Consider the following 14787-nt stretch of genomic DNA (forward strand, 5'->3'; position numbering starts at 1 on the left):
TTGTAAAGGTTTCCGGATTGAATCCTCACTTTTGTATTCAAAGCATTGCAAATACGCTACCTGAACTCCATAGAAGCTTAAGACCCCCAAGCTTCCCAAATCCTAACACAAGTGACTCATGGACTAGAGTTTATTAATAACCTGAACCATATAAAATCCCTGTGTTATTCTTGTATTCTCTTTAAGCTTGATTTAATTAGTTGATAGCGAAAAAGGCAGTCAACACTAACCAATCAATCCTACGACAAATATTGCGCAAACTTGAGACCTCAAGACGTATGCTCAAATGGTCCATAAAGCTCAACCAATTTTATGTCACCTACATCCCAAGGACAACCATAGAAAATACAAGTGCTTACAGACTTTCTCGCCAAATTCACAGGAAGCCCTTCAAAATACCTCGAGCAAATCATATAAGAACGAGCTCAGGTACAACTCGAGGGGCACAAATGGAGTTTATATGTAACATGGCCTCTAACAAGAATGAGTCACTAGCGGGAATAGTGCTAGTGGGACCTAAGGGAAGCAAAGTATATTGTGCGTTAAGATTTGGCTTCAAAGCGGGGATATTAATTTTGTTTTATTTTGTTTAAAATTTAAAAATTATGTTTAATGCATTAATTATTAAAAATTGGGGTATTTTGGTCTTATGAACAAAAAAATTGACTAAATTTGAACAAAATAGTCCTTCTATAAATTTCTAAATTTCAAAGTGCCTTATGGTATTTCAACAAAACACAAGGAGCCATTTTTACATAAACCCTTTTTTTTATTAATTTTCTTTGATGTTACGTTTACTATATTAATAAATTTTTCCTTTTTCTTTTATTATATTAAGCATGTATTTTATTCTTTGAACAAACAAATTGAATTTTTCCAAACAATCGCAAGATTTTATTTCCTAACTTTTCCAATAATTAATAAGCATACCATATTATTTTAAATATGGATATTGATCAAAAGTGCGTGACAATATAACTTCAAAAAAAAAAAATTAGGATTGACAATATGATGAAGTTAGAGGATTGTCGTTCTCATTCATCTTTAAATTATAAAATTAAAAAATTAATATACATATAATTTTTTTAACTTTCTACATAATACATTAGTATTGTAAAATAATATATTATTTTTTATAGAACAATATATATAATATGATACATTAATAAATTAAATATTTAAAAAATTATCAGTTTTATTTCATGTCATTTAGAATTAGTAATTTTTATCTATGATATACTTTTATTGATATGGAAAATAATTAATATAAAAAAATTATAGAAAAATATATTATAACAGCATCCGTGCATATATAATTTAAAATTTAAATATTCATATTATTGTTTGAATTATATTTCATTTAAAAAACATTGATATAAAATAATTTATTATCCTAGTTAAAAAAATATTTATTTAAAAAAAAAACTATCTCATAAGTTCTATATACATATAAAACTACTTGTGTATTTCGATTCCAATTCCAAAGTAAACATATAAATGGGAATACCGCTAATTCCAATTTTAAATCCTGCTAGTCAATTAAACAGCGCATTCTAAATTTGATTAAAAATTAATCAAATTGCAAATCATTCAAATTAAGTACACATAAACACACCATTATTATTTATGAACTTGGAAAATATGAACAAATCACATCAAAGAATATAAATCTTGAAAGAAACATCCATAATGAAGTGAATGCGTGCAAGTTCATACATGATAGCGCACAAAATTGGTTGAACAAAAACTTGAATATGCATGGTATATATATGTAATTAAATCGCCCCCTTCCCACTCTTCGAGCCCTGTGCCTCTTACATATAATTGCTCACTACATAGTACACAACAAGTTGATCTTCCTAAAATGGGGACTAACATAAAAAACCAATTTAACTTATATAGGTCATTAGAACAAAATAATTGCTTCAAATTAAATTAGTCCTACTTTCACAATCAACAGCAGCACCATATCTTCTCTGGGGGCAGTTTTCTTGCATAATAATAACCATCACAACTTTATGAAGTGAATGCGTGTCCACTATTCCTAGAATGCAGGCCATAAAATGTACCTCATCAAGGCATATGAAGGTTTGCATAATTATTTCAAAGAATACAAACTATGGGATTTCTCCATCCTCCCCAAGCTCTCCGTCTTCAAGTTCTTCAAGTCCACCATTTCTACGGGAGTCCCTATGCTCTCTCCTATGCTTTTTATGCCGGCTTTCACTGTCTGTTTCAGGTGAATGTGCATGCTGCCAATAAACATCAAAAAGGTTTAATGAACATAAGAAAGAAGCCTTTACAATAAACAGAAATTGTAATTCATCATATGAAGATTTAATTACTTTTCTTGACTTTTTGCGGTCACTGCTATGTTTCCGTTTCTTAGAATCATCTTTCTCATCCTTATCCGAGCCCATGTCATCTGTAGCACTTAGATGCCGCTTTCGGTGTTTTCTGTCTTTGTCTTTTTCCCTTTTCTTGTCCTCTTTATGGCCATGACTATCACTTATGTCGATAGTCTCACTATCTGTATCATCCTTCTTAGATCGTTCCTTGCTTTTTTCCTTATCTCTATCCTTCTCTTTTCGCTCCTTCTCCTTCCGCTTCTCTTTATCATCCCTCTCTTTCTCTTTTCTGGCCTGCAAAATAAAAACATTCAAGGCACACTTGTTGTGTTACTCGAATCTAAATTGCATAGGGTTTCCTGCTCTAACAACAGAAGTAGTCCAATCTAATAAGATAATTTGCATCACCAAATTACTAAAAAGGTTACTTAAGACCAGATTTATTTCTCATACCTAGCAAATTCATCAGATTTACCCTATATTTGGTATAGAAGATAAGTGAGAGGAAAGAAGATAGTGGAGAGAAAAGTGAAAAGAAAAGGAAAAGTGATTTGTTTGGTAGGAAAGAAAAACGGAGAGAAGTGATAAAAATATTGAGTGACACCCACCAAACTTTTTCATCGCTAAATAAAAATGGAGTGAAAAGTTTTACACAAATCAATAAAAGTGAGAAAACTAAAATATTTTTATACAAAAATTTATATTAATAATTTAAGGGTAATATAGTAATTTTACAATAAGCCGATTTTCTTTCCTTCATACCTATGAGGAAGGATATATATTTTCATTTATCTCTCTCCTATTTTCTTTTCTTTATACCAAACATTATCTTAATCTTGCGTTGTACCTTTTAATTTTTAAATGGTAAAAAAAAACGAAGCTAGTTTTACCAGGTAAACAACATATAGAATGTGCGACAAATTACAACTTCTAACCAAATGCACATACTTTTTCTTCCTCACGCTTGCGTTCTCTCTCTTTAGCCTTCTCCAGAAGGTGTGTAATATATTCCTCAAAAATCTCCCTTGCCAAACTCTCCTCACTGATTGATCTGAAAATAAAATAAATAAGTAATAAGACAACATAATCCACAATGCATGAACAAAGAAAAAAAACAGTTATTGCAGTAAAAGAACCTGTATTCCTGGCTCTCTTCAAAAAGAAGTTTACAATCCTCCCAAGTAGAAGTTGAGATTATTTCCTGAAATTATAAATATAAATAAATCAAAATTACAGTACAAGTTTTACAATGCAAACTGAGATATCTGCTGCACTCTCCTCAATCCACAGGTTTGTATACCTTAAATGTGTATAATAGCTTAGTAAAATCATCAGCAAGTCGTTGTCGCTTTTTAGCTTCTTTCTCCTCTTTCTCCTTAGCTCTATCTATTAAATCCTCGAATACAAGCTTCAACAAAACATAAGTCAGGGAAACCGGAAAACCCAAAATAGATAGGGCACAAGTTGATAATCAGTGCCTCCCAGAAAAGGAATAACAACATATAAATCTACCTTTAAGTTTATATCTGACACCAGAGGGGAGCCAATCTCTTCCAAGATTGCTGCCTTGAAGTCATCAAATGTCCAAGTCGATACAATTGAAACCTAAATAATAAACTGTGTAAATTATGCTCGAAATGCTGATGTAATTAACTCATGAAAACCAACCTTCCCCAGCTTTAGTACATCTTTCACCCGGGCTTTGTCTTCATGATACTGTCAATAAACAGAACGAATATTGTTACATATGAAAATCTCATGACTTCTCTTTCAAATGAATTTGACATATCAAAATATGAAATCCAGGAGCTATAAACAGGGACAAGTAAGCAATAAGACAAAAAGATACAAATACATACATGTTTCTCTAATTCTTCAATAACATCCTCAAACAAGTCTTTCGGTGTCGAACCAGAGGTATTTGATGCAATAGCTTGATACTGAGACAGATCCTTAACCTAAAATCCAAAAAATATCAAGACAATACAAAAAATTTCAATTGACCCCATCTTGTAATATACTGCAACACCTTTTCAATTTGCACCTAAAAATGAAGGGAGGTTGACCACCTTTAAACAGTAATCTCGCCAATAAGTTCTGGCAGTAAGACTGCCAGTAGCAATATGCTCTTCCATGAGTTTGCGAAACTCATCCCGGTTCTTTCTCTCAACTCGTCTCAAATGGTCCTTAGAATTGGTTAAAAATAAAATAAGTAGACATGTAGAATATACAAAGTTATTTCTGTTGATTGCCACCAGGGCTAAGCTCAAGCAAGTGTGTAGTCCGAGGTTCAAGTCCCTAAGAATAAGAATTCTACCTTTTGGATCTTCTTTTGCTCCTCTTCCTCCTTTTCCAAGTCACGGACGTAGTCCTGCCACAAAAATAATCTTAGAAAACATCCCCAAATTTATTTACTTTTTCAACTTTTTCATGTTTCTGTCAGAAGATGCACAAGATCAATCATAAATATGGTATTATACCTGGAAAATGAGCAGGCGATCAAGCTTTTCAAGACGTAAATATCTCTCATCATCCTCTAACCGATCTTGAACTTTACGCCACTGGCTATTCACCTGAAATTGACAGACATTGTCACTGTACTTTATTCTAAAAACCAATAGAAACAAATGATTTGGTACAGCAACATACCTTGATAAACTCACAAGATTCTAAAAACTTTCTGTACTCTGCTACATTCTGTCGGTGCTCTTCAGCAGCCTGTTCTTTTTCCTGCATGTATAAAATAACATAACACAAATGAGATGAGTGTAAGGGTTAGGCATTGTTGATTGTAATAAATTGAGCAGTAGCTCTTGGGAGAGTTGAGGTCTCTCAAATACCTCATTGTTCTTGTGTTCTTGTCATTTTATTATTCAATATCTAATATCAGATCCGTCCAGTTATTTCTATTGCATTCTATCCCCAATTTTCTTTATGATTTTGCCTATGATCTCTGTTATTCATTAAATTCCCTAGTTGGGGTATATCACATTCACTCGTTGATATGAAATTTACAAGAGTTAAAACATCAGACTGTTACCTTCCGTTCAAGTTCAACAATATAGCTTTCAAAAAGATCTTCTTTGTCTCTAGCTCGCTCAACAGCCTTGAAGCGTTCATCATTTTCAAACATAGTCACAGCTTTGCTGATTAGGCACAAAGAAACAGTACCATTTAGGCCATTTAAAATTTAAATCACCTAGGATGTTCGCCAGAATTTAAAGAAGTTTTAAAACAAATAATATAATAATAATTAATAAAATAAAACAACAGTAAACATCAAACTATTCATGATGATGCATTGAATAGGAGAGAACCTCCATCTAGTGGATGACGTGAGTTCTTTGGACTCCTATAACAAAATAGAAGAAAAATAAGTTGCAATATATGAATTATCAAATGGAAGGATTTCTTACAAGATAGCTGTAAGCTACATACCTCTAACATTTTTGTAAATTCTTCCCTAGCTTTTTTCTGCCTCGTACGCTTCTCTTCAGCCTCGAGCTTTTTCCTTTGACCCAAGTACTAAAACATAATAAAGGCAGATAACTTTATGTCAAAACAAAATTGGAACCATCTAACAACCAGCAAATATAGAGTAAATCATTACAGGGCAAATATCATTTAAATGTCACCTAACTGAACAAGAGAATTTCTGTAAGACTAACTAAAGAATACCTCATTAAACGCTTGCTTCCGCTCACCTAGTGTTCTTAGAGCACCATATCTTTTGTCATTGACAATTTCCCTCATTGTCTAACAAAAAGTTTATATCTTAGTCAACGGCTAGCACAAAATAAGCTGAGGACACAAAATATATAACCAGTTTACCTGCTCCCAAGTCCAATCAGACTGAACATTTGTAGATTCCAGAAGTGATTTGAATGCACTTTTTGCTTCCTAAACAGGAAAGCAATAGTTAAGGGGAAATCAAAATAGTCATATGCTACTTGAAACAAATGAACAGAAATGTAAAACAATAGAGCTATACCAGCTTACTGGCGTAAACCAAAGGCTCTTCATCAACTAATTTTTCCTCCAAAGGAGTTACATTGATTTTTCCAGCAACTGCCATGCCTTTTTTTGCATCCTGAAAATAGAGAAAGTTAATCATGTGAACTCAACAAGTGCATTCTTAACTAGTCACCTCACTTCTACATCAGACGACTAGAAAAGAATATCTATAGAACGGAAATTGTCAGTAACTTGTTTCTTATTAGTATATCATTATGTACTTTGAAAACCCGGAAATTAATATATATATATATATATATTGTTACTAACTTATTATCAGATAATTTCTTATGCCCCTTGAGGATAGGTAGCTGGGTGGGTAAGTACATAGAAGTGAGCAGTCAAGGATTCAAGTCCCCGTAAATGTATCTTAAAAAAACAAATAAGTTCTTATCAACAAATAAATAAAAAATCACTATCAGATAGTAGACTGCTCTCAAAAGTTTTCATATTATTCAGACTTCTGAACCATCTTAAACTTCATTGAACTGTTCTACTTTAGAAATTCAAATTGTGAAGCTACAACACCTCAATATCCTGCATAGAAGCTCCATCCACTGAACTTGCAATATCTTGTGATACTTGATTCTCATATGTGCTCCTAAATTTATAAGTTGCATTAGGAAAAGCATTCAAACTAAAACTCTACTTAAGATTGGAAAAAACCATCACAAAGTGGAAATGAAAAGCATAAAAACAAATACATACATTGGTGTAGTATTGGCATTGGTCAAAAAAGATGAAACTCCTGTAGTTCCTGAAATAACAGGAGTCGAGGAAGCCACAGTTAACATTGGAGGATGAACTCCAACACTACTTGTTACAGTAGACTGTGAAGTAGGGGTGGCTGAAGATCCAGAAATATCCACTGAGGGATTAGGCAAGGAAGCAACAGGTGTAACAGCAACTGGGCTCAATGCAATCCCAGTTGGTGCCAAAGAAGTAGTTAAGGCCACCGAAGTAACTGGAAGAAGTGTTTCAGCTGAAGCCGCAGCCGCAGAACCATGAGATATTATACCAGTTTCCAATTGAGATCCCTGGCTACCTTCTTTCTCAGCAAGCTCACGAGCCAGCTAAAAGCAAGTGTTTCTCATTAGAGAATATATATTTAAAAAAAAAAACATAAACACAAACACACACACACACACAATGAATATTGAGCCATAAGAATACCTTTAATTCCTCTGGTATCGTCCACTTAGATTGCTTTGTAACCTTGTTGTAATAATACCTGATTATCAAATTATAATCTGATCAATGTATTCTAAAAATTGTCATATGGAAAGAAAAAAAAATACTAGAAAAACCCGAGTTTCATGATTTAAGAAAAAAGATAAAAAACATTAGACATAGTAGTGACAGGCTATACTAACTTTCTTCCATCTGGAGAACTATATTCCTTCCAAACAGTGGATGCATCAGCTCTCTGTTGCAGTGAAAGAAAAAAACTAGTCAAACAAATTCTTCGGAATCAAAGAGCAGGATTAAGTTACACAGAAAAATTCCAATAGATAAGCAGATGTGCCTATCACTGAGCATAAAAAATGAGTGTGAACAATTACAAGTAACTAACTAAAGAAAGAGACCTTACCCAAATTTCATTCAACAACAATGCAAATGTCATAAAATAGGACGAATAAGAAAGAAAATTTGGACTAATTTTAAATCCCTAGACATTATATAATAAAGATATATGTTATGTTGATGCTCAAACCAAAAAGATCATTATCTTTAATTCTTTATCAAATGAATGTACGTAAAATAGTTGTAGTTTAAAGCAAAACCTGAACATTATAGTAGGTATGTACATAAAAGAAAAAATGGGGAATTAAAGTACAAATGCATGTACTTGTTATCAAGCCATCTCATGTCATCCCTACCGAGGTGTAAAGAAATAAAGAATCAAACAAGATGAAGAACCAAAATTAATTAAATACATAAATCACCATCAGACTTCATAAAAGGAGCTTTGGCCAGCCACTCGAAAACAAAATACACAACATAATACATATGAATTGAAACCTCAATGTTCATTTCAAATTAGAAAGAGGTACACACCATACAGGAAGCACCATAGACATTACAGTTTTCATACCTTAAAATCAGTAGCACTACCGTACCTGTAAAACCCTCTAAAAACCATATACATCAAACAAATCATATGCAGTAAATGAAAAACATAACATAAGAAACATTGGAAAACACATTATGGGCATCAATCATGTCTGAATACATGTCTGGACACAACTAACTACATATGGATACATATGTGCATCTGTGAGTACCTCTTGTTTTAATATTAAACAACAACAGACTCAAACAAGAAGAAAAATATAATAAATAGTAAAAAAGAAATGCTGGCCTATGTAGATGAGCATCATGAATACATTGTGAAACCTCAACTAAAGTATGAAAGAAGGAAGAAGAAGAGGCACTATTAATTGTTATAACTAGAAGAAGAAACAAAAGAGGCAACTATACTATATATATATATATGTGGCAATTATTAGAACACCCAACTACTTGATAAATAAGCTGTAAATAGCAATTATTGCCTGCTTTGTGAAACTGAAACCTCGTCTTCAAACTGAGCATATAGAGCAGTCGTAAATTTTCTCCAGACTTGCCATGACATCTACAAACCAGTGGAAGCACATGCAAATAAAAGAAGAATTCGCATAAAACTCTGAGCAAGTTAAGATGACTACAATCAGCAACATCCATAAAGGGCCGGTAAAAGTATATGACCACATAGCAACCAAGGAACGCGTGTAATGCACATAACTGGAGATGGAGTAAAAATTACAGCAGGGGCAATCGATTAGCAAAATAATCTCACCTCCATCGGTGTCATCAATTCCAAAGGCTTATCCCAAACAGATTGTTTTGTTCTTTTGTTGTAATAATATCTGTAAGGACAAAAGAAATAAAAGAAAAGCAATTTGAGTTCAAACAAAATAAGTCACAACAACCTAAAGGACATAAACTAAAAGTAGAGAGTTTATAATAAGGAATCATTATAGAAAACCAAGATCCTAAAACACAGTTATTTTTATAATCAAAGTATTTTGATTGCAGTATTATCACAGAAAAATTCACAAGAAAGATAGATATGGTAATAACTTACCTTCTTCCATCTGTAGATGAATGTTCTTGCCAATCAGATAAGGATGGCTGTGTAAGGCTATTCATTGTCTGTAAAATCCAAGGGAGAGATCACCAAAGTCACTTCAACATATCTATAACCATAATGTATGTATGAAAATGCAGTCAACATAGAGATGATAATCACGAAAAAAGAACAAGTACATCAAAACATGTAGACCAAGAAAAGACATGACCTGATAAATTTTTCTATTTTAATCATTAAAGTTCTGGAGACAAAAATGAATAAATAATCACTTACAGTATCTGTGGAAGAAGCAGCAGAAGGTTGATGGCCAGTCTGCTGGACTGAGGTAACTGCTGGAGCACTCTGACTTCCAGAGGGCAACCAAGGTTGTACTGGAATGGATGCTTGCATTTGAGGCATTGACTGGAACTGCAGCATTGAGTTGGCATTATTCTGTGGTTGGGCAAAAGAAGAAGGTGCAAACTGAAACAAACAAACTATGTCAGAAGATTTGCACCATGTACTTCACAAAACCATGCAAAGCTTGTAAACAATACTAGTCCTTACAGAATATGGTGAAGAAAAAGGCATCCCAGCACCACCAGGCATCTGATTAGTGAAGGGGGGGCCAGGTTGCTGAGTCTGTGGTGGTCCAGGTGCAATAGGCCTTGTTTGAATGTACGACATTGATAAACCCTGTGATGAAGGCATAGCATGACCACCCTGACCTGGTCTGGGAGGGTACGGTTGCATAGGCTGAGAAAAATGCATTGGCTGACTTTGAACACCAGGCATCCCTAAGTTAGGATGGAGCATACCCTGTCCAACTGGCTGAAATTGTGGCGATGCTGATGGAAGAAATGGTTGTCCTTGCTGATTTGGGATCATTGGTCGAAACTACAGTGAAGAAATTCAAATAAACAGCAGTCTATAAAAATTATTTCAAAACAGAGACGAAAACATGAAAAGGGGCAAGTGTGGACAGAGAAGGAATTACTAGAGCAGATATTGAACCAAAACTTTTGAGATCCCAAAACTCTACTGCGGGAGGCCAAACCACAGAAAGAGGGCCACGAAGGAAATTTAAAAAAAAAATGAATCATATGTTTTTCAACAAATTATGTGGAATTGTTGAAATCATAGCAACATGTCTCCTCTCTGTTTTGTGGGCGAGTAGAAATACAAACGATAACGATGAGCAAATAATTAACCAGCAGCAGAACAACACAGAAAGCAATTGAAACAGTAACTGAGCAGAGACCAAAACGAAAACCCAAAATTAAAACCACTCGAGTCAAACTTGCAAATGCACACCCATCAGCATAAGAGGTCAAAGTCATAGTGACAGGTGAAAATCAAACGTATGACCCAGGGGAAAAAAACGATTGAGAATAGATTTCTTGACCAAGTGAAGGACATTAATGATCGATTTCTTATCTTCTATTACTGGATAGTAAAATTATAATTCTTTACCTGTGGAGCAGAAGACTGTGAACTATTCTCCATCTCAGCACATAAGCAAAGCTTCTGATGAACTGCACTCAATACAAAAATTGAAAACAAATAACACATACTACTCTATAAACAACTCCCAATTCCTCTCTCCAAACGAATAATATTTAAAATCAACTTGAAAAGTCTTAGTATAAACATATTAGCACTTCCAATTGCCTAGTATACGGCCAGACAAATGTTGGGGGAAAACTAAGAAAAGGATATAACATTTCAAAATTTTAACGTCTCTATACATTATTTCCAGAAAAAAGATTAACAAAACTTACACAATCAGATGAAACCTTTACTGTGCAATGCGTTGCGCGAGGGATTTGAGTGAGGAAGAAGAAGAGAGTGAAGTGAAGATCGATGTGTCTGGGTCTAGGGTTTAAGAAGATTGGTTTTAGTAAAACTAGAACTGAATCAGAAATCTTGGGGAAATAGATTATCGCGCTTTTAGCATTTATAAGCTTCCTAAAATAGCCCTAAAAATATATACAAACTGCCGGGACCCGGGAGCAATATATGTAGCTCCTTGTAATAAACGACAGCAAAATTTAACATGTCGTTTCCATCTTGTAATGACTTAAAGCATGCTGTTTATAAAATTTAACTTCATTAATATTGCTCTCTAAGACCACTCACATCCGGTGAGTTATATCACCAAAAATTGTAAAAAATAGCTCAAACTAAACAAAATGAGTGTACATCGGATGAGCTATTTTACAAATATTTGTACATAAGTCTACAGTAAAAAGCTATATATAAGGTATACTATTCATCCTTCAACCCAATATATTATTAATTTTTCTCCCAAAATATATTCACAATATTATATTATATTTAAATATTTCCAATGAAAACTCCCAAAATATATTTTAAAAATAATAAAAAAATTTATTTGTAATTTTTTTTAGAATAATTGATATTTTAGTTTATCTTATAAATTTGGATAAATTTAAATTATAATATAATTATGTGATATTACATATGGTAGATATTGTAAACATTAAAATATATAAAAATATTATTGATAGTTATAGAAAATATTTTAAATGAATAAAAAATATTTGAAAATATAATATTTAAATGATATAGAGAAAAAAAATAGAGAATCTGATGTATGGTAAAATGTAAAACTTAGAAGTAAAATAGAAAAATGTGTATTTTGGGGAGGTATTTTAAAAGATGAAGTAGAGTACCGGATGGGAGTGCTCTAATTACTGTACGCAAACCTCGTCCCTTTGGTTCACGGGATTAAGAATAGTATAAAATAGTATTTTTATCTTGAATTTTTTACAAGATTATACGGCTTAAAAATATACCATCTATTAAAAATATTTCATAAACTATTGATACTATCAAAATATATTATCTTTTCCGATTTGCATAAAATAATTAATATTTTTACTCTGTATTTTGATCATTACTAAATTATATTCATTTAATTATAAAATTTAAAAAATATATTTTTCGTTCTTAAAAAATTAAAGGAAAATTATTAAAAAAATTCAATAAAAGACAAACTATTTAAAATTTATTTTAAATACATTTAATTTTAAAATATTTTTTAAAAGAAAAATTAAATTGTTACAATTAAAAACAATCATTCCATTCTTCTTTTTTATTTTTTTTATTAATTTTTCTAATTAATTTATATTGTTTCATTTTTGCCCCCTAAATCATTTTAAAAATTAAATATATACAAAATTATAAATTAAAAATGTACAATAAATAGCGGCTAAAATACTTAAAATTTTCAAAATGTTACACTTTTATACTCAATCTTCTTTTTTGCGGTAAATATACTCAATGTCTTCAAAATGCTACACTTTTATACCCAAACTTTTTTTTTGCGGTAAATATACTTAATGTTTTTAAAATGTTGTATTTTTATACTTATTTTATAAAATTATTTTGAGAAATAATAAGAAAATGAAGGAAAAATATAGGATTTTAGTTATTTTTTAAATTTTAAATTATTTTCTCATTCTTATTCTTTCTCAAAATAACTATTTTAAAAAATAATTATTTTGATTAATTTTACTAATCTTAATTTTTTTATTATTTTGAAAGTAAAAATAATTTAAAATTTTAAAAATAATTAAAATCCTATATTTTTCATTCATTTTTAATTATTTATCAAAATAATAAAAAATAGGTATAAAAGTGCAATATTTTAAAAACAATGAGTATATTTACCGCAAAAAAAAAATTGAGTATAAAAGTGCAACATTTTGAAAACATTGAGTATTTTAGCCGCCATTTACTCTAAAATTAACAAATTTTAAAAGAAATATATAAAACTTAATTAATTAAAAATATTGAACAAAAATGAAATGATAGAAAGTAATTAGAAAAATATATTAAAAAAAAAAAAAAAAGAGAAGGGAATATGTTTTTTTTATTTGTACCAATTTAATTTTTCTATTAAAAAATATATTTAAACTTAAATGTATTTAAAAGAAATTTTAAATAATTTTAGTCTTTTATTGAATTTTTTTAATAATTTTTTTATTATTTTTTAAGAACTAATTGAAAAATAGTTTTTAAAATTTTTATAATTAAAATGGGGCATAATTTGGTAGTTGTCAAAGTTCGTGGGTAAAAATGTTAATTATATTATGCAAATCATAACAGGGGGCACGATTTGATAGTATCAATAGTTCATGGAGAAATTTTAACATATCGTATATTTTAAGGGGCACAATATGGTAGTGTCAAAAATTCATGAGGGGCAAAAATGTTATTTATTCTTAAGAATAAGATTTGTTGTTCATTTGGGACAAGGATAAATCAAACCATCAAAATAATTCATTTAGGCCCATTTGGTGCATAGGATTAGGAATGGGATAATAGTTATTTAAGAATAATTATTTCCATCACCGTCATTTAAACTTTATTTATGAAAAAATCGTGTAAACTTTTATTTACACATATAACGAATTTTTCATGTTGTTTACCGAGTTTTTCGAAAACTAGAAATATATTAAGAAACAAGAGCTAAAGAGAAAGAATTAGAGATGAGCAATCTGAGTTTTTACGTGATTGGGGCGTTAATGAGCCTTCCTCGAGTCAATAGTATTAAACTTTTGAGAGCTTTTGACAATGGAGTTTTCTACAAGTTTTAGCAAAGTAATTGCTTACAAGAGAAAATTTGGGATCCCCGCTACAGTGCACAACTAGCCCTATAAGGACGTAATCACGGTTTTCTTGCAAATGAAATTATAATACAAAGAATGTTACATAATAAAATTTAGTTAATCTGGGCCCATTGGGCCGACTCAAGCATGGCCAAGCCTTACAACTGCCCATTGTACGTTAGCTTAGATTGGTCCGCGTGGGCTTCTAAGGGGATCCTAGGGACATAATCTGTCAGAGTAGTGGCAGTACTGTTTCCTAGGAACAGTGTACGTTCCGTGCGTACCCTCTTATGCAGGTTAGTTGAGGAGACCAACTTTCGGATTTCTCGGGGACGTGCCAGCATTAAGGAAGATCAGGTTTACCCTGTCCGAAATTATGGTCCGGGTTCGTTTACTAATGTCCTGGTTGTTATCCCCAAAATTTGAAAACGATGACGTGGCAATAGAAGTGACAAATGGCAAGGAATGGCTGGGTGATCTGGCTTAGGAGTGATCTGGTAGACCGATGAAGATTTTTGACTGACCAGTCAAGTGTCATGATCGACCAGTCAGGTGCTTGACCGACTAGTCATGTGCTTGTCCGGTCAGTCTTGTGCTTGTCCGACCAGTCAGGTGCTTGTCCAACCGGTTAGGTGCTTGTCCGACCAGTCAAGTGTTTGGCCGACCAGTCACTTGT

General features: G+C 32.0%; 1 protein-coding gene across 1 annotated transcript; it reads right to left on the reverse strand.

Moving 5' to 3' along the window:
- Positions 1–1690: 1690 nt before the first annotated feature.
- On the reverse strand, positions 1691–11422 carry LOC133804861 (pre-mRNA-processing protein 40A). Its single transcript, XM_062242979.1, has 28 exons — positions 11256–11422; positions 10948–11009; positions 10042–10371; positions 9769–9957; positions 9490–9557; positions 9202–9271; positions 7736–7788; positions 7536–7593; positions 7071–7435; positions 6891–6963; positions 6340–6438; positions 6180–6248; positions 6027–6104; positions 5787–5873; positions 5666–5700; positions 5389–5494; positions 4998–5078; positions 4829–4921; positions 4666–4719; positions 4418–4534; positions 4208–4306; positions 4017–4064; positions 3861–3953; positions 3649–3756; positions 3485–3549; positions 3297–3399; positions 2346–2642; positions 1691–2252 (listed from the first exon to the last, which is right to left on the reverse strand). The coding sequence occupies exons 2-28, from the start codon at positions 10978–10980 to the stop codon at positions 2118–2120; spliced, it is 3006 nt and encodes a 1001-aa protein (XP_062098963.1). The 5' UTR covers positions 10981–11009; positions 11256–11422; the 3' UTR covers positions 1691–2117.
- Positions 11423–14787: the final 3365 nt, after the last annotated feature.

The sequence above is a fragment of the Humulus lupulus genome, chromosome X (assembly GCF_963169125.1).
Source record: "Humulus lupulus chromosome X, drHumLupu1.1, whole genome shotgun sequence".
Classification (NCBI taxonomy): domain Eukaryota; kingdom Viridiplantae; phylum Streptophyta; class Magnoliopsida; order Rosales; family Cannabaceae; genus Humulus; species Humulus lupulus.

Coding starts and splice junctions, on each gene's coding strand:
- LOC133804861 (XM_062242979.1), bottom strand. CDS start 10,980: ATGGAGAATAGTTCACAGTCTTCTGCTCCACAG. Junction 9,958..10,041: donor CTTTTTCTTCACCATATTCT/GTAAGGACTAGT, acceptor TGTTTGTTTCAG/TTTGCACCTTCTTCTTTTGC. Junction 9,272..9,489: donor TCATCTACAGATGGAAGAAG/GTAAGTTATTAC, acceptor TTGTCCTTACAG/ATATTATTACAACAAAAGAA.